Here is a 25,882-nt window from a genome sequence, read left to right as displayed (position 1 = left end):
TGATTTTTCTTTTTTGGTGGTTCAGGTTCTGTAGTTTCCACATCAGCGTTGCTCTTTTAAGACTTCTGAAAGCAGGCTCCACACCTCCTCCCTCTCAGATTTTGGAAGGCACTTCAAATTCTTAAACTTTGGGTCAAGTACTGTAGCTATCTTTAGAAATCTCACATTGGTACCTTCTTTGTTTTTTGTCAAGTCTGCAGTGAAAGTGTTCTTAAAACAAACGTGCTGGTCATCATCTGAGACTGCTGTAACATGAAATATATGGCAGAATGCGGGTAAAACAAAGCAGCAGACATACAATTCTTCCCCAAGGAGTTCAGTCACAAATTTAATTGACACATTTTTTTAATGAGCGTCATCAGTGTGGAACCATGTCCTCTGGAATGGTGGCCGAAGCATGAAGAGGCATATGAAAGTTTAGCAAATCTGGCATGTAAATACCTTGCAATGCCAACTACAAAAGCCTGCCATGCAAACGCCTGTTCTCACTTTCTGGTGACACTGTAAATAAGTGGGCAGCATTATCCTGTAAATGTAAACAAACTTGTTTGTCTTAGTGATTGGCTGAACAAGAAGTAGGACTTAGTGGATTTGTAGGTTCTGAAGTTTTTATATTGGTTTTTGAGTGCAGTTATGTAACAAAAAAAACTTACATTTGTAAGTTGCACTTTCATGATAAAGAGATTGCACTTCAGCACTTGCATGAGGTGAATTGAAAAATACTATTCCTTTTGTTTAACATTTTTACAGTACAAATATTTGTAATGAAAAAATACATGAGCACCGTTTACTTTGTATTCTGTGTTGTAATTGAAATCAATATATTTGAAAATGTAGAAAAACATCCAAAATATGTAATAAATTTCAATTAGTATTCTATTGTTTAACAGCGCAATTAAAACTGTGATTAATCACAATTTTTTTAGTTGATCGCGTGAGTTAACTGCAATTAATCGACAGCCCTAATAAAAACTAATCCATACTGAATAGGGAGTGGGTATAGCTGTGGATTCACAATCCCCAAATCTTCATGCAGGAAGTGAGGGCATTACTTGGGCATGTGAGGATGTGCCCGTTCAGTTATCTGAATCCCCAAAGTTTTTTTTAAACCCTTCTTGGGTTGAAGTAGAAGGATCTTTCCCCAGTCGTTGAGAGGGGGAAAAAATGGCATTCCCATAACTGAAGGAAGAAACTAGCATAAAACTCTGTTCTTGTTTTTGGAGGTCATTTTTTGAGAAAAGAGTTTTTACTTCCACAGCTTGCATATATGTGTAACTAAGGACTATGAAGCTTCCTGAAATCAAAAGAATCTGAAGTAGTAGTTAAATTTGCTGGCTGTTGTGTGTACTGCAAGACTAATTGATTTAACATGAGGAGAAACTGGGACACTTAGTTGCATGTGAATCCATGCTGCTATCAAGAGTGGACTGAATCCAGGTACGCAGACAAAAGGAACCAAATATTCAGTTGTTGCTGACGAACGCACATGGGGAGGTGTCAGAGACAGAGTTCTGATTACAGTAGTGTGAGGAAGACATAAAAGTAAACCTTAATTCAATTATACCCTGGTAGGAATAATAGCTATTTTCTATATTGAGCTTCTGTTAGGCTGTCTAGTCCACAATCTTGACAATGCTATGTTTAAGTCCAGTTTCTAATGCCCCAAGCAATGCGGCTTCAATTTGCCATGAGAAATAAGTTTAAATAAGTCTGTTTAATAAAACTAACTCTCAGGAAGTTTTTCTTCTAATATTCAGTCTAATTTTTCCCTTGTATTACATCCAGTTGTTTTAGTTATACCCCGTTACGCAATCCTCAGGTCCTTTCCATCCTCTGTTTACAGGTTTCAAATATTTATCATGTTTTCATGTCCCCTTACCTACATGTAAATGGGTTTTAAAATCTCTTAATCCATATGGGCCCCTATTCACTTTTGTTCTTCTCTGAACTCCCTCTCCTCTGTCTAAAGCTTGAAGCTGAGTGTATGTGATGTGTTAAACTTCCCACCACTTTTGAGTGCTGGAAAAAAGAACTTCTCCTTTCCCACTCTTCTGTTCCACCAAATAGTTGCTAGTCTGAGTATGACTTGTGGATTAGACCAGCTCACTCCATCACTCTGGAGGCTTTTTGCTGAGTTCAGACTCGCTTTGTTGAACTACAGCAGCACTGCGCTCTGACACAAGACTTCAGAGCTGAAGCTACATAAACAATAGAAAACACTAATCAAACCCTTGTGGGCCATAGGATGATTACAACATCTAGAAGCTTACATTTACTTGGGAAAACATTGCTGTAATAGGGAGGGACCGTCCAAGCCAGGTGACACTCTCCATTATACAAAATAAAATCTACTGCTGAGGAACTAACTTCTCATATGTGGCATTCCCTCCTGTACTCAGCACTGCTGGCTTTGTCTAGTGGCTCTCAAACTTTTGTACTGATGACCCCTTTCACATAGCAGCCTCTGAGTGTAACCCCCCTGCCATACAAATTAAAAACACTTTAACACCATTATAAATGCTGGAGGCAAAGTGGGGCTTGGGGTGGAGGTTGACCGCTTGTGATTCCCACCCCCCATGTAATAACCTCATGACCCCCGAGGGGTCCTGACCCCCAGTTTGAGAACCCCTGCTCTAAAGTGACTAAAACAGCCACAAGGCATTACTTCCCTGACCAAAAGTGGAAAATAACAGAACAACTAAGTTCTACTGGTTTTTAGGTGAGCATCTGAGCCTCTAGATGCTAAGAAGAAGCCCCCAGTGAGGCTGAGAAGATCAGTGACTGCCACCAAGGCATATTGGCAAACATTTCTCAATGGGAGTTCCACAGCCAAGGTCCCTGACCTGAGTGCTCTGCCAACCTGATTAGAACCCGTGGGAGCCCAAGTTGTTTAAGTTCAGATCCAGGAATGCATTTATGTCTGTGCAGGGTAGATTGATTTCTAAAGCCAAGTGATTTAAGTGACCAATTTCAGTCATGATTTAAACAAGGAAGCAGGAAACTTTTATTTAAATCTGTTTTAATCTTGGTTTGTATTTATGTATGTTCTTTTCCCTAAAGAGAGGCCGATTTTTTTCATTGGTTGGTAACCATTAAAAGATAGCCTTAATGCTACATTTGGTGCTGCTCTTTGCTAGCTGGGAGGATACACTATATTGATTGATTTTAAGCAATTTTATATAGCTTACCTTACTCAGATTCTTAATTTTTATAATAGAAAAAGGTGAATGTGTGTGTTTTTAGTACATTTTTTAAATTTGATTTGTAAAGCTGTATTTGGAAACTAAAAATGCACAAAAACAGCATTTTAAAATTTAAAACTTGTTATTACTAAAGTATCTTAGATATGCTGGATGCACAAACATTTTCAGAAAGTTTATCAAAACATGCTTTGCTTTAAAACTGATTTTTATTAAGCAAGGGAAGTACTAGTTGTAGTTAATGAATTGAGCTGGCTGATTGTTTCTGGTTACCATGTCCTTCAAGATCTTAAAATTAGTAGATCTCATACCTGGTTTTTATTGATAGTTTGGAAGAGGAAAACCAGCTTTTCCTGTTCGTTTGGTTTTTTTTTGTTTTGTTTTTTGTTTTTTTCCAACTCCTAGTTTTTCTTAACTTTTTTGAATGAACTAATATTTGAACCTAAACTAATCGAATAAACTGAAATGAAGCAAGTATTCTTTCAGCAGCTGCAGAAGAGGCTACTGCTGTCAAACAGTGGTCTAGCACTTAGTTTCTGGTCTCGGGTGCGTAGCCAGTGACTTCCACCAGTTCAGTTGTCTCACTTTGTCTTTAAAACTTGGTAACAAACATGTACTGTTTAAAGTCATTTACGTTTAAAAATATTTAGTAAATCAGGGTCTTAATGCAGATTGTCATAATTTGAAATTTAATTTAAAATGTTTATTTTTATCTGCCTAAATACACTTGTAACGTGTTTCATGCCAAAGAAGGGGGCGGTTATGCGAACAGGGAACATTACTGAGGGTGGCAAAAAACTGGGCTTTTCCTTGAGTTAATCTGAGAATCAGAAATGAAATTAAGTAACAAACTTCCTTCTCATTTTTTGAGGAAATGCCAAAAAAATTGACGTTCCACCTAATCATATTTAATAGGCTTTGCCTCCACTGAATAATGCCACTATAGTGTGAGTTCATCTTTGCGGTATGCCACAGGACTGTGGTGGTCCATAATGAATCAGTGTTCAGTCTGTCCCATAGAAGAGATCACAAACCACAGGGCAATATAAAGCTTTAAATCCATGCATAGTTCCTATTTGTATCATTTGGAGTTGGGCCATAGATTAAAAGGACTATATACCTGTAAGGGTGTAATTATGTGCTGCGAAAGTACCTCTTTCTTCCTCTGGGATGCTGGGAGGGAGCCTGTGTAACCCTCTGAGAGCATCTCTTCTGTTTCTCTCCTCTGCATGGTGCCGGAGCCCATTTAGGAGTGCATCATGCTATCTGGTCAGTTTACTCTGCTCCCAATGAGGAGCACTGCTGTGATTCCCTGGGTTAGGATAGAATGCCAAACTCAGCTGAGCACTTTAGCATGGGGGTGGTGTTCAGTTGCTCACGACAGGAAGTGAGCCAGCTTGGATGAGGGATCAAATGTGAATGGTCTTATGTTTACAGACTTCTTTTGCAGGTGTGTGACTTCTAGTTGTGGTGATCTGAGATCTTAACCTGTACTTTCAAAAGTTTCATATTGTAATCCCTCTGGAGTTTTCGCTAACCGAGAGAATAATGCCATTTTATACTTCCTAAAATTCTCGATAGTCCCCTCACGTTTTATTCTCTCAAAAGGAAGCAAAGTAATGTAAGTTTATGAGGAGGCCACTGTGTTCTCCTAGGGATTCAGTGATTTAGCTGGATATTTCAGTAGCCATTTGGAGCTACGTAAAACTTCTTGTCATGCCTGGGATCCCCTGTGACTGCAGTTGACTATTTTTATATCAGTCCCCTTATAAACTGTAGATTTTTGGGGGACTTATGTGACTTTTGGTATTTGTTACCTTCTGTCTTTCTTTAAAGACTGCAGCAATTCAAAATGGTTAAACATCTTGAATAGAAATTGCAGTGTTGTGTAGTAGGGTGGATTGTTTTAAATCAGATCACTTAATGAGTGGTTTTAATTCATGATTTAAATCAGTAAGCAGGAAACTTTGATTTAAATAATCTTAATCTTGTTTTGCATTTGTTTTTTTTTTAAGTTATAGTTGACCCTCAGTTACGAACACTTCAGGAATGAAGAATGTTTGTAACTCTGAACAAAACGTTACGGTTATTCTTTCAAAAGTTTACAGCTGAACACTGACTTAATACAGCTTTGAAACTTTATTACGCAGAAGAAAAATCCTGCTTTTAACCATCTTAATTTAAATGAAATAAGCACAGAAACAGTTTCCTTACCTTGTCAAATCTTTTTTTTAAACTTTCCCTTTTTCTTTTTCTAGTAGTTCACTGTATTTGGTGGGTTTTTCCCCTCTCTGCTGTTGCCTGATTGCATACTTCTGGTTCCTAATGAGGTGTGTGTGGTTGACTGGTCAGTTTGTAACTATGGTGTTCTGAGATTCTACTGTATTTTCCTAAAGAGAGGTTGATTCTCATTGGTTGGTAGCCATTAAAATATTTTGACTTGCAACTAAATATAACCTTTACACTAAATTAGATTCCTCTTACTTTTTTTTAAAGCATCCACCCTGTTGTTTATTAGTCTACTTAGCATATGCGCAGTGTGCCTCAGGTGGCATGTGACCAGGATTCATCACCAAATTTGGTCTGCTGGTTAGATCGTTAGCTTCCCTGGCTTGGGTCGGGTACTGACGGGGAGTGCAACGTGAATGCTGATCCAGTTTACACAAACTGCAAATTTACGTTGTCTTTATGCACAAAGGCCTCCACTTGAAATATGTAAAATGGCTAAAGAAGAACTTGGTGGTGTTCTTGACCCTGTACAACTGCACAGGTTTGCCATACTTTACTGTTTAATAAATATTTTGATCTTTCCTTGGGTGAAATTGCCCAGGAACTATCCCAACTGGCTGAAAGCACTTGGTCAACCAGTCCTCAAGCGTGGTGTTCCAAATTGTTAGTGCAATAATACTGCTAATGTTTACTGAATCTTTCACCTCTGTCTTGCAGAATGGAGATGTATGTATTTCAATTCTTCACCCACCTGTAGATGACCCACAAAGTGGAGAACTGCCATCCGAAAGGTGGAACCCCACCCAGAATGTCAGGTAATAAAATACAGAACCACTGACTCCACAAATGTAGACCTTATGAAAGTTCTCTTGTGGTCAGTATGTCCAGCCGGACCATAGCCTGTCTTCCGGCCTTCGATGGAAATGGGACAACTGGCTTGGCAACAATCTCTAAAAATGGCTCATCTGAATCTGACAGAAATAAGTATCTTAAATTGGAAAAATAATCTTCTAGTTAGTTACTGCAGTGCAGTGTGCTCAGATACTGTGCTGCCTTGTTGAGATTTCCACTCTGTGTGGTGACGTATCATTGTTAAAATTTTCTCAGAGAATAAACTTGCTGTCTCAAATTTAGACTAGCCTTTCCAAATCCACACTGTCCTAAACTACCATTCTACTTTAGAGTAAATATTCCACTGAGATACCAGAAGTAGAAAAGACCCATCTTTCAGGATTTGTCTGCAAACTCATTTACTAACATTTGAGATTTGTCCTGAGGGATTGTGCAACCAAAAAGGGTAGAAAGATCCTCTTTAAAAGGCATTTCTGTGGCCTATCTAGTCCTGGTGACAGACTAAATCAAGCAGGGGGATCCAGCCTTTGGGCTGGAATTTTGACGCCAGTGGCTTATGCTCTCTGCTTATACCTTGGGCCTTTTCCTACTTTCTCCCTGGCCTTTCAGTATTTGGCAATCTTGTTGTCCTAAGCAGATGGTTTCCAGGTATTTCCCCTTGGTGCCCAAAGCTGAATGAGTCACGAGTTGCCAAAAGCACTCCAGGCTAACCAACGCTTTCCTTTCTTTGGGCAGGTCTACGTTTAAAAAGCTGCATCTGCACAACTATGGCACTTTAAGGAAGATGCTGTATGCCTGCAGCAGAGAACTCTCCCATTGGTGTAGTTAATCCACTTCTCGCAGAGGTGGTAGCTGTGTTGACAGGAGCTCTCCTGCTGACATTGCGCTTAGTTTGGTATAACTAGATTGCTCAGGAATGTGGATTTTTCAAACCCCTGAGTAACCTAGTTATACCAAAGTAATTCTGTAGTGTAATCTACTCTTTGAAAATCCTAACGCTGTATAGCCTCTCTTGAGTTTATAGTGCTCCATGCCACAATATGCCTCTAAATGACACTTGCTTTATGTACAATGGTGAACCATGCAATCAATGATAATAGCTATTTAGCTACACAGTGGAAAGAATTCTTGCTGTGATTTAAGAACTTAGAGTAAAGCTTTATGCTGTGTTTACGTTTCTGTCTTATTCACAACCAAAAGATAAGTTAAAAGTAACTCTCTCTAATCTGCATTATATTTTTAGAAAAGTATCAAAGTGGAAGTATCCAGTGTTTACAGTGTTACTTATTACTGAACAGATATTCCCCTATTTCAGATCTTGCTCTATCCCTTAACTTTTTTCTTTTCTATTTTTATTGGTAAAGTGTATTGAGGTCCCAGTCTATTGGAGGGAAGTCTAATATTTGGAAAGAGTCAAACAATGACACTATATAGGAGAGTTTCTGCCTTGATAGCTTAAGTAGCCAAGTGATGGCACTTTTGCTGTTGTGATACTTAGGGCACAGAGCTCTGTCTCTATATTCCTCAACAATTTCTTCACTTAGAATTAGCTTTCAGAAGATTGTCTCCTAGATCATGATTTTAAGCTCTGACTAATTTTGGTTTTGTTAATTTATCATTAGAAAGAGCTGTTGTCTAACCAAATGCTTTGGCAAAGAGGAGATAAGGAAGGTTCCTGACCCTTAGGGCAGGTCTACATTACAAGGCTAAGTCGACCTAATTTCTGCAACTCTAGCTATGTGAATAACCTTAGGTTGACTTATTGCGGTGTCTGCACTGTGCTGGGTCAACAGGAAAAAAAACTCCCGTCGATTTACCTTACGCTTCTCGTTCTGGTGGAGTGGAGTACCAGAGTTGACAGGAGAGTGATCGGTGGTCGATTTAGCAGGTAGACCTGCTAAATCAACCCCCAGTGGATTGATTGCTGTGCATGGGTCCCCCGGTAAGTGGAGAACAAGCCCTTAGAATAGGCTAGCAAGCCACAATCTGCAAGGTGCTGAAGTAGAATGGTCTTGGCTGAAAACGGCATTTTAATGAACCAGTGATTTATAATCCCAACTACACATATAAAATGATGGGGTCTAAATTAGCTGTTTATCACTAAGAAAGATCTTGGACTCATCCTGGATAGTTCTCTGAAAACATCTGATCAATGTACAGCAGCAGTCAAAAAAGCTAAGTGTTGGGATCCATTAAGAAAAGGATAGGTAAGACCAAAAATATATAATCCATGATATGATCACATCTTGAATACTGCGTGCAGTTCTGGCCATCCCATCTCAAAAAAGATATATTAGAATTGAAAAAAGTACAGAGAAGAGCAGCAGAAATCATTATGGGTATGGAACAGCTTCTGTACGAGGAGAGATCAAAGACCTGGGACTGCTTATTTTAGAAAAGAGACAACTAAGGGAGGCTGTGATAGGTGTATAAAATCATGAATGGTGTGGAGACAGTGAATAGGGAAATGTTATTTACCCCTTCATGTAACACACAAACTAGGGGTCATCCAATGAAATTAATAGGCAGCAGACTTGAAACTCGCATAAGGAAGTCTTCTGACAATATAAACTATCTCTGTAATCCCTGCTGCCTAGCCATTAGTTGGCAGTGTACTTCCACTGTGGGATCTAGAGTATCTTCAAGAAGGATTTAATTCTTTCACTCCTAGAGTAGCTGTTCTTCATGTCCCTTTTGAAAATGGAGAGAAGACTTAGACCACTAGAAACATTAATTTTGTTGACGTTCTTACCATACACCACCAGGCAGGTGAGAATAACCAGATAGTTGGTAGTATTTCTCATTGATGACCCTTGGGGCCAGTACTTAAGGTACACACTTAAGTCAAATGAGCTTTGCTGGTTTAGTGAGGGTAGAATATCTCAAGCCACTTCCCCTCATCCTACTTCCTTGAGAATCTTATAGGCACTATCCTAGACCATGTCTTCGCTACAGGGACTATCGCCATGTAGCTACATCACCGTAGCTATGTCAGCATGACCTTGTAGCATAGACTCAGCCTACAGTGACAGAAGGGGTTTTCCCATCGCTGTAGGAACACCACTTCCTCAAGCATCGGCAGCTAGATCAACAGGAGCATTTTTCTGTCGATCTAGCTGCGTCTCGGCTGGTGATTAGGTCGGTATAGCTACGGTGCTAAGATGTGTGTCCCCTATGCAACAGGGACACACTAGTGTTAGGCCCAACTCTTCTTACAATCAAGGCAGAGTGTCTGGAGAAGGGCACACACAGTTTGAAGTCAAGAGATCCTGAGTTCTAATTATGGCTCTGGTTCCTGTGTGGCCTAGGGCAAACAGAAGAGTGGGCAAATCATATCAATCTGTAAAAATGGGGATATTTATTAATGTCTTAGGGGTACTGAAGATGGATTACCATCTGTACAGTGACTTGAACAAAAAACCTTGGACCAAGGCATTCCTTTGGATAATAGACAATAAGAATAAAGCTTGTCTGTGCAGGAGATGGAACTTTCTCCAGTAGTGGTCAGACTGGAATGAACTCTTCCAGAAACTGACCACCTTTCACTCCCAGTGCAAGGCTAATTTCCTTTACCTTGCATTCACAGAAAGCTAAGGAGTGACTTGATTACAGTCGAGAAGTTACCTACAGGAGGAACAAATATTTAATAATGGGCTCTTCAGTCTAGCAGAGAAAGGTATAGCATGATCCAATGGCTGGAAATTGAAATTTAGACAAGTTAAGACTGAAAACAAGGGATACCAGTGAGTAACTAACCATTGGAACAATTTACCTGGGCTCGGGGTTGATTCTCCATCACTGACCATTTTAAAATCAAGATTGGATGTGTTTGTAAAAGATCTGCTCTGGATTATTTTGAGCAAGCTCTGTGACCTGTGTTGTACAGGTCAGACTAGATCACAATGGTTCCTTCTGGCCTGGAATAAATGATCATGACATCTACTTGATATTTCTAATAAGAAGCCATATAATTGTTGGACTACCTACAGGTTACCACCTGTAGGTAGTCCAACGTGTTTGGTAGCCCAGTGTGTTTCCTGTTGCAACAGGAAGTTCCTGTAGTGTTCCATATATCGCAAAGATCCAATGTGTTGCACAACTACTATGCCATCTGCCTATATACACATCATATACAGGGTTTATTTTTAAAGTAAGATGTGAAAAGGAATGACTTCCATCTATCCATCTTTTTTCCTATGGAATGCTGACACCCATGTGGGTTGTCAATAGTGGGGATTGAACTTGTGATCTCTGGATCTCTACTGCCTGAGCTAAAAGATCCATGTCTTAGCCAAGGCTGTAGCAAGCTCATCAACTTCTGGGGCTAGCTACCACTAGAGGGAGACAGTGCCACACTGTTTGTAGTTGTGGTTTGTGGTTTATGTATCTGGCTGGTCTTTATATTGCTGCTATTTTGAATCCCTACTACATTGTAACACTTTCAGAATAAGCCATCCCAGAGCACTGATGGTGACCTGTCTGACATTGGTATATGTTTCTTGAAAATACCGTACTTGAGACCTAAGTGAACAAGCATTTACCTAGGAAACACGTATCCCAAATATATAGTTATAGGCAGTGATGAGCTGCCAAAATCTTAACCAGTTCCCTCCTCACCCCACGAGGGGGTCGTGGCCCTCCCTCCCCCGCCCCCGGGACTCCTGCCCCATCCAACCCCCTGCATTCCTTGAGGGCCCCCCACCGGGACCCCTGCCCCATCCGCCCCTGTCCCCTGACTGCCCCCAGAACCGAGCAGGAGGGTCTCATTGGCCACCATAGTGCCCCACCCGTAAGAGCCAGAGGGACCTCCCTGGGGGGTGAGGTGGGGAGTCCTGGCAGCGCTTACCTGGAGCAGCTCCCGGGAAGCATCCAGCAGGTCCCTCTGGCTCCTAGGGCAGGGGAGCATAGCTAGGCGGGGAGCAGGGAGAGCGGCTGCTCACCCCACTGATCACATCAAAATTGGTGCCTTAGGCACCAACTCCATGGGTACTCCGGGGCTGGAGCCCCCACAGGGAAAATTTTGTGGGTGCAAAACACCCACCGGCAGCTCCCCACCCAGCTCCAGCTCACCTCCACCCCCCGAATGCGCCGCCCCACTCTGCTTCTCCACCCCCCCAGCTTCCCGAGAATCAGCTGTTACCTGGTGCAGCACGGGCGGCCCTCCTCGCGCCCCCCCCACCCCAGCTCACCTCCGCTCTGCCTCTGCCTCCCTGGGTCTGAGCACGAAGCCACGGCCTGCTTCTCAGCCCTCCCAGGCTTCCTGCGCGAACAGGTGATTCGCGGGAAGCCAGGAGGGCGGAGAAGCAGAGCGGGGCGGCGGGTTCAGGGGCGGAGGCAGAGCGGAGGTGAGCTGGGGATGGGCGAGGGGTGGGGAGTTGCCGGTGGGTTCTCTGCACCCACCAAATTTTCCCTGTGGGTGCTCAAGCCCCAGAGCACCCATGGAGTAGGCGCCTTCGGTCACTGCTCTTCATGGGTATTATGAACACATCCATCCTACTGAAGTGAGCTTTGCTCTCTTTTGGCTTGTTGCTGCAGATAAAGGAGGCTGTCTGCTAGGAGTTGCATAACTGGCCTTGTGCTGCTTCACAGCTCCCTGAGAATCACTCTTGACAGCGAAACTGGATATTGTAGAATTCTTGCCTTGTGTGTTCTCCTTAGGTTGCCCAGCAGCTGTCACCCATAGCACTGCGTGGGCTGGGGGAATCCAGGCAGGACCTACTGGGGATCCAAGACATCCCAAACAGCAGTCAGGCAAGAAGAGGCCAAGGCCTGGAATCCAGACTGTAGCATGAGGAATCCTTCTCTGGAGGCATCAGACCATAGCAACTGCCATCTCCTTCCCCGCTACCGGGGCTGAACAAACAGGGCAGGGTTTCCTGGGAGGCAAGAGGAGGATAACTCCCAGGAGCATCAGGGATTTCTCAAGTAGCCTGGCGCCTTGGGCCTACACAGCTCCTGGATGTCAGCAGACTGCCTTTTACAACTGGAACTATGGATTTTATTTTTGCCTGCCGGTTGGCTGTCTGCCCTGAACACATCCCACTTGTCTCTGATGCCAGCCTTTTGCTCCCTGTAATGAATAAGTAAAAGTAACTGGAACTGACAGGCCAGGTGCCCATTGCTGCCCTGAACATTTTACTTTGCATTGTACCCTCACCTGCCATTCTCATGTCTGCCTTCTCTAGAATGTAAGCACTCAGGGCACAGGCAGTGCTCTCTGTTTGTGTGTGGGGTGCCCATCCTAATGGGGAACTAATCCTGACTGGAGCATTTGGCTGTTTAGGAAAGAATCTTGAGTGGATTCTTAAATGATGAATATTCAGTTGCTAGGCTGAGGTAGGGGTGTATGTTAAACTCTCAGGGCATGGCTACACTTGCAGATGTAGAGCACTTTGAGTTAAACCCACCTTCGGAGAGCGCAGTAGGAAAAGTGCTGCAGTCTGTCCACACTGACAGCTGCACGCACACTGGCATGGCCATATTTGCGGCACTTGCAGCAGCATTGGGAGTGGTGCATTATGGGCAGCTATCCCACAGAGCACCTCTTCCCATTCTGGCACTGTGGCTTGTGGGAAGGGGGTAGGGGGTGCAAGGCATTGGTTTGCATCCCAGCAATCCCTCTGCTTTCGTCCACATTTGGCACCATCTTTCAGTGTTTTTTGTACTGCGCGCGCTGTCTTCCCTTTCGGTCTCTGGGAATGGAGCCTGAACTGCTGAGGAGTATGCTGACGAGTCGTGCCAGCACGTCCCGTTTGGCAGTAGAGTTATTCCTTATGATCCAAAGTGACAGTGAGGACTCAGACGACGATATCGACGTGAGTAACACATATGACACGAGTTTGCTTGTGGCATTCACGGAGATGCTCACCACTGTGGAATGCTGCTTTTGGGCTCAGGAAACAAGCACTGAGTGGTGGGATCACATCATCATGCAAGTCTGGGATGACGAGCAGTTGCTACAGAACTTTCAGATGTGAAAAGCCACTTTCATGGGACTGTGTGAGGAGCTCGCCCCCACCCTGTGGCACAAGGACACGAGATTGAGAGCTGCCCTGACGGTGGAGAAGCGGGTGGTTATTGCAATCTGGAAGTGGGCAACTCCAGACAGCTACCCATTGGTTGCTAACCAGTTTGGAGTGGGAAAGTCGACAGTTGGAATAGTGTTGATGCAAGTTTGCATGGCCATTAATTGCATCCTGCCCAGAAGAACCGTGACTCTGGGTAATGTGCATGACATTGTGGATGGCTTTGCACCAATGGGTTTCCCTAACTGCGGAGGGGCGATAGATGGTGCACACATTCTAATTCTGGCACCAGCCCACCTAGCCTCCGAGTACGTTAATCAGAAGGGATATTTTTCTGTGGTTCTCCAGGCACTTGTGGATCACTGTGGGCGTTTCATTGACATTAACACAGGCTGGCCCGGAAAGGTGCATGACATACGCGTCTTTCGGAACACTGGCCTGTTCAGGAAGCTACAAGCTGGGACTTTTTTTTCCAGACCAGAAGATCACCGTAGGGGAAGTCGAAATGCCCATTGTGATCCTTGGAGACCCCGCTTACCCTTTCATGCCGTGGCTCATGAAACCCTACACAGGGAGCCTTGACAGCAGCAAGGAGCGGTTCAACAACAGGCTAAGCTGGTGCAGAATGACTGTGGAGTGTGCTTTTGGTTGTTTAAAGGGCCGCTGGCGCTCTCTGTATGGGAAGCTGGACCTGGCCGATGACAGCATCCCCCTGGTTATAGCCGCGTGCTGTACCCTCCATAATATTTGGGAAGGGTGAAAGATTCACTCAGGCATGGAACTCGGAGGTTCAACACCTGGAGACTGAATTTGAACAGCCAGAGAGCAGGGCTATTAGAGGGGCCCAGCGCGGGGCTGCAAGGGTTAGGGATGCCTTGAGGGAGCAATTTGAGGCTGAAAGCCACCAGTAATGTCTGGCGCCCTGCACGAGAGTGAAGTGCAGTGGTTCCAATATTAGTAGGAATCTGTGTTTGCTACACTGACTTGCAGTGCCTGTTTCTTTCCTGGGCTACGGTATCTTTTACTTCATGCAATAATAATGTTTTCAAAGCCAAAAAAATCCATTTATTGAAAAGAAACACAACTGCTTGGGAAAGGGCAAGGGGGTGGGGCGTGGAACAGTACAATCACAGATTTGTGTATGTCCTGTTATCCTAGAATATCAGGGTTGGAAGGGACCTCAGGAGGTCATCTAGTCCAACTCCCTGCTCAAAGCAGGACCAGCCCCCAATTTCTGCTCCAGATCCCTAAATGGTGCCCTCAAGGATTGAACTCACAACCCTGAGTTTAGCAGGCCAATGCTCAAACCACTGAGCTATCCCTTCCCCCCTCAGCCTTCCTGTCTGGAGTGCTGCGCAATGAGTGCTGTACTTCAGGATGGCTATACTGCCTGGTGATGGGGGTTGAGTGTAGTGGGTAAGGGTTGTAGTTTTCAGGGCTGGGTGGTGAAGCTACATGTGTTGGAGACAGCTGGTGGCGGTAAGAACCCGGATGTTGGGGAAAGTGGGTTGGAGGTGACATGGGGGCACAAGGGGAAGAGTTTTGGGACAAGGGCTGCAGGGGGGGTCGGGCACGGTAGTGCTGCGCCTGCATGGCTGTGAGCACCTGGATCGAGTCCTCTTGGTGCTCCATTATGCTTATCAGCCGATCTGTGCTTTGCTGCCAGAGCACCGTGCTTTTGTGCCGGCGCTCCTCATTCTGCTGGCAGATCTCCTTTCGCTGTCCCGCCACTCTTGCCCTTTTCAATTTTTCATTACTTGAATGCTGCATTACTTCATGCAAAATGTCTTCCTTGCTTCTACGTGGAGTCTTTCGGCCGGTGATAACACGGACGGCTGAGATCTCAAGTTTGAGTAGCAGCCGTGTTAGTCTGTATTCGCAAAAAGAAAAGGAGTACTTGTGGCACCTTAGAGACTAACAAATTTATTTGAACATAAGCTTTCGTGAGCTACAGCTCACTTCATTGGATGCATTCAGTGGATTATCCACAGCTGTAGCTCACGAAAGCTTATGCTCAAATAAATTTGTTAGTCTCTAAGGTGCCACAAGTACTCCTTTTCTTTTTGAGATCTCAAGGTTGCATCTGTAAAGGCAAAATGCAACACTTAACAGAGGCAGCATTGTTCACACCAGACAAAGCAATGATTCCCCCGTACTTAAGGGCAAGCACAGTCTACACAGTAGCATAATTTGCCCGTCCTAAAGCAAGTGCACATAACCCACAGGAGCCCCAAAATGGTGAGTAAGCACAGAGTCAAGGGGGACTGATTCTTTCATGGCTGGGGTTCTATGCCTTGGGGAGAGCCAACAGCGGCAGGGGGCCCCTATACTGAACACTGTCCCCACATTTTCCACAGGAGTTTGTCCTGGAAGATATCTCGCTGCTGAGGGTGACCTGGGAAGCAAGGGAGGGTCTTCTACCGCACTGCAGCTTCTGCCCTGGCCCATATGCAGCTTGCCTGTGTGCAGCAATGGTCCCCCCACCCCTCACGGCACAGTGGTGCAGACAAGTTAGCCTTACTGAGGCAAGGACCACAGTGGTTCTCCCAAGAAACCTGCACAAGCGCATTGCTCAAGTTCTCAATGAGACCTTTGAAGAGATCACTGAGGCTGAAAATTGCAATATGAGAGAGCACATCAATGCCCTATTCCGCATCTAGGCATGCATGCAGCCCTCACCCCAAGAGCCTGCACTGAATAATTTACTTCCCAAAATAAAAAGCTGCTGACTGGGAACCTCCTCTGGTGTTTGTCCTTCCCCAAGCACCGGCCGCTGCAGCTGGCTACCTTCCTCCTGGCTTGAGAACATCTCCTGGCTGCATGCATCTCGGGATTCCAGGGTGTCTTCCTCTGCTGGAGCATGCTCGTTCCCGCTTTGGTCCTCCTCCTCCTCCTGCCTTGTTGAACTGGGCTCTGAAGTGTCCATGGTGGTACTCTGAGTGGAGGTGGGTTCGGCCCCAAGTATCGCGTCCAGCTCTTTGTAGAAACGACAGGTTGCAGGGGCAGCACCAGAGCGGCTGTTTGCCTCATGGGCTTTGCGGTACACATTCCGCAGCTCCTTCATTTTAATTCTGCACTGCTGTGCGTCCCGATCATGGCCCCTTTCCATCATGTCCCTTGATATCTGCCCGAAGGTATCGCAGTTCCTATGGCTGGAGCGCAGCTGGGACTGGACTGCTTCCTACCCCCCAAACACTGATGGGGGTCCAGCACCTTGCCATTCCTCCATACTGGGGATCACCTGGCGCGTGGAGGTATGGTCACATGGAAAGATTTGCTGAAAGCGCTCCATGCCTGGCTGAGCAAATGGGAAAGGGATTTTCAAAATTCCCAGAGAATTTAAAGGGTGGCTCTGATGGTTGGTCACCTGAGGGCAGGGCAGTAGAGTTCAAAGTGATAACCAGAGTGGCTAGAACAGGCATTGTGGGACACTTCTGGAGGCCAATCAGAGCGCATTAACAGACCAGGGCGTCCACACTAGTGCCGCGGCGCTCCAGCGGGGGTGCACAAAAACATTATTCCACTCGCCGAGGTGGAGTACCAGCAGCGCTCTAGCCACGGAGTCAGAGCGCTCTACGTGCCTTGCCAGTGTGGACGGGTAGTGAGCTAGTGTGCCTGGGGCTCCTTTAATATGCTGTAACTCGCAAGTGTAGCCAAGCCCTTAAAGCAAATACGTTTGTTCTCCTCAAACTCTAAACTCTTTACGCCAGGGACTCTGGCTGTGCAGGTTTCTGCTACTATCTTATAACTGCTTAAGCACTAAAGCACACTGGTGCTGAAAGCCCCCACTATCTCGGGGGCGGGGGGGGGGGATTCTATTCAGCACCAGTTTGTACAGGCACCTTAATACTTTCTCCTTTCAAATCTTCGTGGTTGAAGATCTTAGTGCATCATTCGTGGAGTTGGTCAATAATTTTTTGACAAATCACCTTTTTATTGGAAAATGCAGATTCCTCAAGACCTCATGGGAACTTATCAGGTTAAATGAAACTTTAATTGGGAAAGGTTTGACTCCTGTTTGGAATTTCTGGTCAGAGACCACACGTCTGCCATTATAGCCAATAGCTCAGTAGTTGGGGCACTCACCTGGGACATGGGAGACCCCCGGTTCAAGTTCCTGCTCCAAATCAGGTAGGACTGGAACTTGGGTCTCCTATATCCCAGGTGAGTGCCCTAATCACTGTTCTGTGGGGTGTGTCTCTGGCATTATTTTTTGTTGTTGAAGAAAAACTTCAAAAGGTCTTGGGTCCATCCCAGTACTTAACAGGAACAATTTGCAGTCCTAAATACTTGCTGGATGGGAAAACTCTTTCCACACGAGTTTTCGTTCTACAATCTCTCCAATGAAACAAATTCCTGTTTGTTCTAGACCACCCCATTTCCTCCACCTCTAAAATGCCTGACTAGTGGTGGTGTGAGCACATAAATCCTGTCATGCTGTTAACTCTGCTTTCATTTCAGCTGTGGGGTGTGAGTTTGCACTTAACTTTATTCCAAGGCTCAGCCCTAAATGTGTTCCTAAAATGGCAGCCTTAATTCACCTTCAAGACTTCTACCATAGCTCCATGAATGCTTAGCGCTGACCTCTCTAATGTTACTTTTTTATTTTCCAGGACTATCCTACTGAGTGTAATCTCCTTGCTTAATGAGCCCAACACCTTTTCTCCAGCCAACGTGGATGCATCAGTCATGTTCAGGAAATGGAGGGACAGTAAAGGAAAAGACAAAGAGTATGCTGAAATTATTAGGTAAAGTCTTGTTTGGGCAGGAGACATTGCAATAAGAATTCAGTTTGATGCTTCACACATCATCTTAAAACCACTTATTTTAAAGTTTCTTGATGAGCTTGACGCTAACAGAGCTAGATGTTGAAGGGGTCATGGAAAATTACAATAGGGTCATAAGAGCAATGAGTGAAATCAGTGGGGGAATCTGCTTAACATCTTAGATATGTATACACAAATGCAAGGAGTATGGGGAATAAACAGGAAGAACTGGAAGTTAGCACATAAACTACTGGAATATTGGGGTAGAGTGATAGCCTCTTCAGGAAGTGGGAGAGGAGGTGGTGTTGCATTGTACATCAAGAATATACACGCTTGTCCTGAGGTCCAAAAGAAGGTGAGAGGCAGACCAGTTGAAAGTCTCTGGGTAAACATAGAAGAGGCAAGAGGGTCAGGAGGGGTGACTTCATGGTATGGATCTACTGTAGACCAGCAAATCGGAAGAGGAGGTGGATGAGGGATTTCTAGAACAAATAACAGAAATATCCAACACGCAAGGCCTATTAGTAATGGGAGACTTTACTAATGGGACGTTCCCTGACATCTGTTGGAAAAGTAACATAGCAAAACACAACACATCCAATAAGTTCTTGGGGACAACTTCCTCCACTTTCTGAAACAAGAAGTAACCAGGGGAACCATCATGTTAGACTTGATTCTGACCAACAGGGAGAAATTGTTTGCAAATCTGAAGGTTGAAGGCAATTTGGGTAAAAGTGCTCATAAAATGATGGGTTTCATGATTCTAAGGAAAGGAAGGAGTGAAAGCAGCAGAATAGGAACAGTGGACTTCAGAGAAAAAAAAACCAGACTTCAGCAGACTCAGAGCTAGTAGATGGGATTCCATCAGGAGAAAATCTAAGGGATAAAGGTTCAGGAGAGCTGGCAGTTCCTCAAGGAGACAATATTAAAGGTACAACTGCAAACTATTTTTCCTGTCTTCCCTTCGCATTGGAATAGAAAAGGCCAGTGTGGCTCCATCAGGAGCTCTTTAATGATCTGAAAATCAAAAAGGAATCCTACAAAAAGTACAAACATGAATGAATTGCTAATGATGTCTACAAAAAAAAGGCACAAGCATGTAGGGACAAAATCAGAAAGGCTAAGGCACAAAATGAGTTACACCTAACAAGGGATATAAAAGCCAATAAGAGGAGGTTCTTTAAATACATTAGGAGCAAGAAAAAGATAAAGGAAACTGTAGGTACTCTACTTAATGGGGAAGAGAAGAGCTAATTACTGATGCCATCAAGAAGCTGGCATGTTTAATGCCTATTTGTGTCCGTCTCACTAAAATGATTAATGACCAGATACTCAACACAATATCAACAAGGGGAAAGGAACACAAGCCAAAATAGGGAAGGAATGGAGTAGGCTAAAGAATATTTAGGTAAGTTAGATGCATTCAAGTCAGCAAGGCCTGATGAAATTCATCCTAAAATACTTAAGGAACCAGCTGAAGTAATCTCAGAACTGTTAGCAATTATCCTCCATGAGTTCTGGAAGATGGGTGAGGTCCCAGAAGACTGGAGAAGAGCAAACATGATACCTATCTTTTAAAATGTAGGAATGAAGAGGATCCAGGGAATAAGACTAGCTAGCCTAACTTTGATACCTGGAAAGATATTAGAACAAAATATTTAGTAATCAATTACTAAGCACCTTGCAGATAACCTTTATAAGGAATAGCTCGCATGGATTGGTCAAGAACAAGTCATGCCAAACTAACCTACTTTCTTCCTTTGACAGGGTTACAGGCCTAGTGGCTGGGGGGGAGGGGGGGGAAAGCTGTCAATGTGATTTGTATTGATTTTGGTAAATCTTTTGACCGTCACATGACATTCTCATAAGCAAACTAGGAAATGTGGTTTAAATCACACCTTAAGCTGTGTGCACAACTGGTTCAAAGACTACTTGGAGTAGTTATCAATGGCTTGCCATCAGACTGGGAGGGCGTACCTTGTGCTGTCCCATAGGGGCCAGTCCTGGGTCCAGTACTAGCCAATATTTTCATTTTGATTTGGATAATGGAGTGGAGAGTGCCCTTATAAAATTTGCAGATGACCTCAAATTGGGAGGGCTTGCAAATGCTTTGGAGGACAGGATTAGAATTCAAAATGACCTGGACACATTAGAGAATTGGCCTTAAATGAACAAGATGAAATTCAGTAAATACAAGTGCAAAGTACTACCCTTATGGAGGAGAAATCAAATGCACAACTACACAATGGGGAATAACTGTCTAGACTGTAGGTGGTAGTACTGCTGAAAAGAATGTGAGAGTTCTCTGGATCACAAATTGAATGAACCAACAACTTGATGCAGCTGCAAAAAAAGTGATTCTGGGTTGTATTAATAGGAGTGTGGGGGGGAAGTGTAAGACACAGGATGTAATTATCCTGCTCAGTGAGGCCTCAATGGGAGTACTTTGTCCAGTTCTGAGCACCGCACTTTAGGAAAAATGTGGACAAATTGGAGAGAGTCCAGAGGAGGAGAACAAAAATGATAAAAGGTTTCGAAATCTGACGTGAGGAAAGGTTAAACTTGGTATGTTTAGTCTTGAGAAGAGAAGAGTGGGGAGCCACGGGGGACCTGATAAGTCCTTCCAATATGTTATGGGCTGTTACAAAGAAGATGGTGATCAACTGTTTTGCATGTCCACTGAAGGCAGGACAAGGAGTAATGGGCTTAATCTGCAGCAAGGGAGGTTTAGGTTAAATATTAGAGGGAAAACTTTCTAACTACCAGGGTAGTTAAACTCTGGAACAGGCTTCCAAGGGATGGTGTGGAATTCCCATCATGGGGGGTTTTTCAGAATAGGTTGCACAAACACCTGTCAGGGTGGCTTAGGTGTACTTGGTCCTGCCTCAGCACAGAGGGTGAGATTTGATGACCTCTTCAGGTCCCTTCCAGCCCAGCACTTCTAGGATTCTAGTCAGATTCACATGTGTTTGGTTTTTTATTTGATTGATTGGACCAACTTCTGTTTGTTTAGCATCTCTCTTGTACTAATCAGTTCCATCTTGTACGTACTTAGCTGTGACACGGAGTACCTTTCCCAGACCTGAAGTAGAGCTCTGTGTAGCTTGAAAGCTTCTCTCTCTCTCCCCCCAACAAGTTTGGTCCAATAAAAGTTATTCTCACCCACCTTATGTCTCTGATATCCTGGGACCACACTGCTTCAACGACACTGCAAACATAAATAAATTGTCACTTCTAACCTGAATATCTCTGGAAGCTGTTACTTTGGCTCTCTTTAGAAGGTTAATCTTAAAGCCATTTCTCTGCCTTGGTGGCAGGAGCCCCTGCTAGAGCACCCTTAGCATGCTATTGAAGCTGACTGCTGGCACAAAAGGGTCAACATATCTTCTTTTGACTGCTTTGCTTTGTCAGATTGTATGAGTATTATGCCAGAACAAAGTCCTTTGGCCATTAACAAATCCCCATCTGGATCATTCTCTTTGCACATTGCTTGTGTGGTTGGGTGAATGGTTCATTACTCATGTAACTTGGTTAATTCCATGCTTAATATATTCACTTGAGGTTGCACTCCTGACCCTCTTGTATTTTTAAATGCTGTTTCTGTCCTGTAACCTTACTTAACAAAATCTGCAGTGCATGTTTGTGAGCTTGAAGCATCTGTTTTAAAATCCTGCCTGTCTTTCGTTTAGAATGGTGATTCTTAGAAGTCCCTCATTCTGTCAAGTCACTGAAGAACCCTTGTAAAGGCAGTGCTTTCAAGAGCCTTTTTGAGTACTGGAGGAATCTCCCTTCCCCAGGTGATAGACTAGACATGCATGGAGCCATGCCTGTTTTTATTTAGGGCACAGTTTAGGAATATGTTGAGAGTTCTGGATTGGAGCTGATGACTGCCGATCATTAAATCGGCCTCATAGTTGCATAAGTGTTGGGGCAAGATCCTCTGCCTGTGTACAGTCCTATAGCACCAACTCACACCAGTTGAGGAAACGGCCCCCCTGCTGTTAGGGTAAAACGTCATTATCTCATTCTTACACCATCAACCCTTTCCACAGTGAAACGTGTGGATGGCCAACTGTAACTGGGAGTGTGACGCGTCGTCTCTTAAAGGCAGTACCCTAGTTATCAGCTGGCTAATCTTTCAGTATTTCTGTAAGAGGGAACTGTTTACACGCTCACACTTCCAAACAGTGTTGCTAGAAAGGACTGGATAGCTGTAATTCAAGGTAGCAAACATTTAGTCAACTGGATTTTCAAAAGCACTTGGCATTGACTTAGCTCTGTTTGCATTTACTTCAGTGGGAGCACAGCAATGCTAAGCACTTCTGAAAATGCCATCCTAAGTATAGCTGGATGAAACTTCTAGTGGAACTTAAATGCTTTTGGAGAAACTTTGAAACTGTAGCCACCAGAGGAAACCATTTGATGTGTCTTTTTATTTTTATTTTTTTAAGGACCCCATTTTGGAAAGAGGAAGATTGATTGATTGATTAATGCAATGAAACTTGGGCTACCTGTGACTAGCTTATGCAAGTCACTAATATTGGACCTTAAAATACACTATCTTGTGTTGCTGGAGTTTTGGAAGAGTTTACTGGGACTGATAACAATTTGTAACAACCCCACACTAGTGACTGGAGGAAAACAAATTTGTGGTTTAGCTTCACTTGCTATGCTTTTGACTCAACTGCTGGCTTCCTATGGAATGCATGTGCTGAAATGGCTTCATTGTCTCTGTGCCAGGGATGAGGTTTATGTTGGTTCTTGGAGATTGCTCTGCAGGTGTTTGGCAGGAAAAGCTACAGCCCTCTTGGAATCCAAACCTGTGATCACATTGCTGCTTTCTCTTCTCTACCTTGCAGGAAACAGGTTTTGGCTACCAAGGCTGAGGCAGAAAAGGATGGTGTGAAGGTCCCCACTACACTGGCAGAGTACTGCATCAAAACTAAAGTGCCTTCCAATGACAACAGTTCAGATTTGCTTTATGACGACTTGTACGATGACGACATTGATGATGAAGACGAGGAGGAGGAAGATGCCGAGTGTTACGATGATGATGATTCTGGCAATGAAGAGTCGTGACCTGCTCCCTACATGCCCCTGTACTGCCCTGCCGATTCAGGCCAAAAGGGAGCAGTGGTAACCTAGCAACAGTCCAGCAAAAAATACACCGGGGGAAATCAACAACAAACTCTTGTCTCCTGATCTATGGATCTCTGTTTGCTCTTTTTTATGGACCTCTTATATATATAGAGAGAGAGAGAGACCCTTCACAGAATGTCTGAATTCTTGCATTCTTAACCCTTTCATCACTGTATTATGATTTCTTTTTTAAGAAAGAAACTCCCCCTCGCGTCTCTACGAAATGTTCACAGTGAAACAGGTTTGGTCTGTGTTTAAATACTTCAATTAAACACAGTCTTGCATCGAGATGTTTAATGTATTTAAAGCTGGAATGAACCCATTGGAAGTTGGGTCCTTGGGAGTTCACAAGTGCTGCATTTACTGGGAAGAAAAAACAAAAAAAACCACACAAAAAAGCAAATTGCCAAGGTTTAGCTGCTCCATTTACAATAATAGCGTGTGCACATTTGTGTAGCTTTGTGGTGGTGGTTTTTTCCTTTTTTCAAGGCTTAGGGTGGAGAGTGTAAGCTACTGTGTTGAGCTTGATGGAATGTGTTACTGAAAGGTACAGTATTCCTTTTCAGCCTGTTCTAGCTAGGAAGTAGATAGCCCCTGGAGCCTTGCGCCCAGAGGGCAGAATCAGCTGCCTTTTTACAAAGTGTATGATATGAACCCTAAAATAAACACTTAACACTTCACATCTGTACAACTGAGCCCTGGGTGACTATTTATTTTTTCAGACTGGTTGGGGTTTAGAAATCACTATGCAGTTTGTTAGAATGCTGCTGAGATCTGCTGCTGGCTCCCATTGTTGGGAGGGAATCGTGAAAATACCAACTTAAATCCTCTCCTTCAGAATGCAGAGTTGGCCCCCTTAAAAGTGGTGGCAGGATCAGTCTGCCAGTATTAGCCCTAGGAGCATGTGTTCAGTGTCTAGAATCTGCCGTTTTCAGTAAGCTACTACACCTCTGGAGAGTCTAGTCTGTGCGTTAGTCGTAGCTGCCAGTTGCTCTTCTCTGCACCCTGAATACCTACTGTTGACTTTTAGCATCTTCCTTTGTTTGTTTCAATGGGTAAGACTAGTTGTGGGTTGGCAAATGATAGCGCCTCCCGAGACTTGCTGTTGTAGACTGTGAGCCTTGAGGCAGAATCCAAAATTCCTTTGCGCAACACAATGCGCTCACAAGAACTAGAAATACCAGTCTGGCCTTCCCCAAGCTTACCAGTGGACAGACTTTCTGAATCGACCATCAAACCAAGCCTGTCCTCATTACTGGAGAGGGAAAGGGGATCCTGATGACAAAGCTTTGCTGTGGTCACATAGCTCTCAAATACTGATGCCAGCTTGTTCATGGCTGAAGAGCTGTGACAAAAGTGCATGAACCCAGATGGCTGAAGGGAGCTCTGCGAACCAGGATTCGAAGTAGCTGCTGCTAGGCTTTCAGCATGTTAACTGGGTGGTGTGCAAAGTTCAGGCAGTTCAGCAACTCAAAAATCTCCTGCATGTGCTGGGGAGTTTTGGGCAGAAGATCAGACCTATCATCCTCAAAATTCCAGCAGAATTTGATTGCTTAACCTGGTTGCCATCACAAATCCCTTGTAAAGCACTCTTGTGATTTGGCTGCAGTGTGGCACCCTGAGTTGGCCTTTGGGACTACTTTTTGTCCACTGGTTAGGACAGCATTTCACGTGTACTGAGCTTTTCATCACTTCAAGAACCTACTCCAGGGGAGTGACTCATAACCTGTGTGGTGCTGTTCTGGCTTCAGTGGGAGTTTTGCCTATGTCGGGGGAGTAAGACCCTGAGAGGCTCCTTTTAATGACATCTTGGTTGCCCCCTTGCCCTCAGGGTTTCCAGTGGCATATCGCCACCTTTCACTAACCCTGCCTCCTCAGAGTTGATTGGCTTGGGAAGCCTTCTAACTTGTTAATAAAGTGAAAGCTGGGAGTGCTGGATCTGTGAGCACAAAGGCTGTGACTTCCTGGTATCAGAAGAGCAGATATGTCCCCTTGGGCTAGGAGCTGATTTTATTTAAAAAAAAAAAAAAAAAAAGACTGAAGTAAGGTGCCAACTGTTTGGAATTGAAAGCAGTCCAGCCTCAAGTACAAGGAAAAAGCAGGAAAATTTATGCCAGGGACTGGGAATGCAGGGTTCACTTCAAAAGGTGGGGTTTTTTTGTTTAATGTTGGTTAAAGCCTTTTTTGCTGATAGAAACCAAAGGAAAACGTGGCTGTTCCTTTGTGAAGGCTCCACTGTGTGATCCTATCAAGACATTCCAGGACATGGTATGAGAGACTGTGGCACCAGCTTACTGGTGGGGAACCCCCTCCCTGTGCCCCATGGCATGACCAGAAAAAACACCGTGTTGTACCTTATTGACTAAAGGCAGCCTCCTACCTAAACTTGCATCCCTTCACCCATGTCCTCACGCTGGATACGAGAACCTCAGCCAGCCTGCCTGCCTGCCTGTGCGGCATTTCCTTAGGCGCTAATCAGTACCTCTCCTTCAGCAGCCAGATTGAGTTCTGCGGAGTCACATCAGGCTTTGCCCACCCTCCTCTCCAGGAATGAGGGACCCTTTCCCTGCAGCACTTTTGGAGTGAGCAAATGGGGCTCCTGCACGAGGCATGTCGTGTAGTTACCACTAAGGTAAACCGTTGCAGCCAGAAACATACTTCCAGATTGAGC

At 44.3% G+C, this 25,882-nt stretch overlaps 1 protein-coding gene across 1 annotated transcript in view; it reads left to right on the top strand.

The window, feature by feature from the left end:
* UBE2R2 (ubiquitin conjugating enzyme E2 R2) overlaps nucleotides 1-25,110 on the top strand; it is a 95,406-nt gene extending 70,296 nt beyond the window's left edge. Inside the window, exons 3-5 of the mRNA XM_074952284.1 lie at nucleotides 6,147-6,244; nucleotides 17,920-18,054; nucleotides 22,932-25,110. Of these exons, the coding sequence (XP_074808385.1) occupies nucleotides 6,147-6,244; nucleotides 17,920-18,054; nucleotides 22,932-23,151 (453 nt within the window). The 3' untranslated portion in view covers nucleotides 23,152-25,110. The remainder of the gene's footprint in view (nucleotides 1-6,146; nucleotides 6,245-17,919; nucleotides 18,055-22,931) is intronic.
* The last annotated feature ends 772 nt before the right edge of the window (nucleotides 25,111-25,882 follow it).

The sequence above is a fragment of the Natator depressus genome, chromosome 5 (genome assembly GCF_965152275.1).
Source record: "Natator depressus isolate rNatDep1 chromosome 5, rNatDep2.hap1, whole genome shotgun sequence".
Classification (NCBI taxonomy): Eukaryota; Metazoa; Chordata; order Testudines; family Cheloniidae; genus Natator; species Natator depressus.
This window is presented reverse-complemented; position numbering and strand designations above follow the sequence as displayed.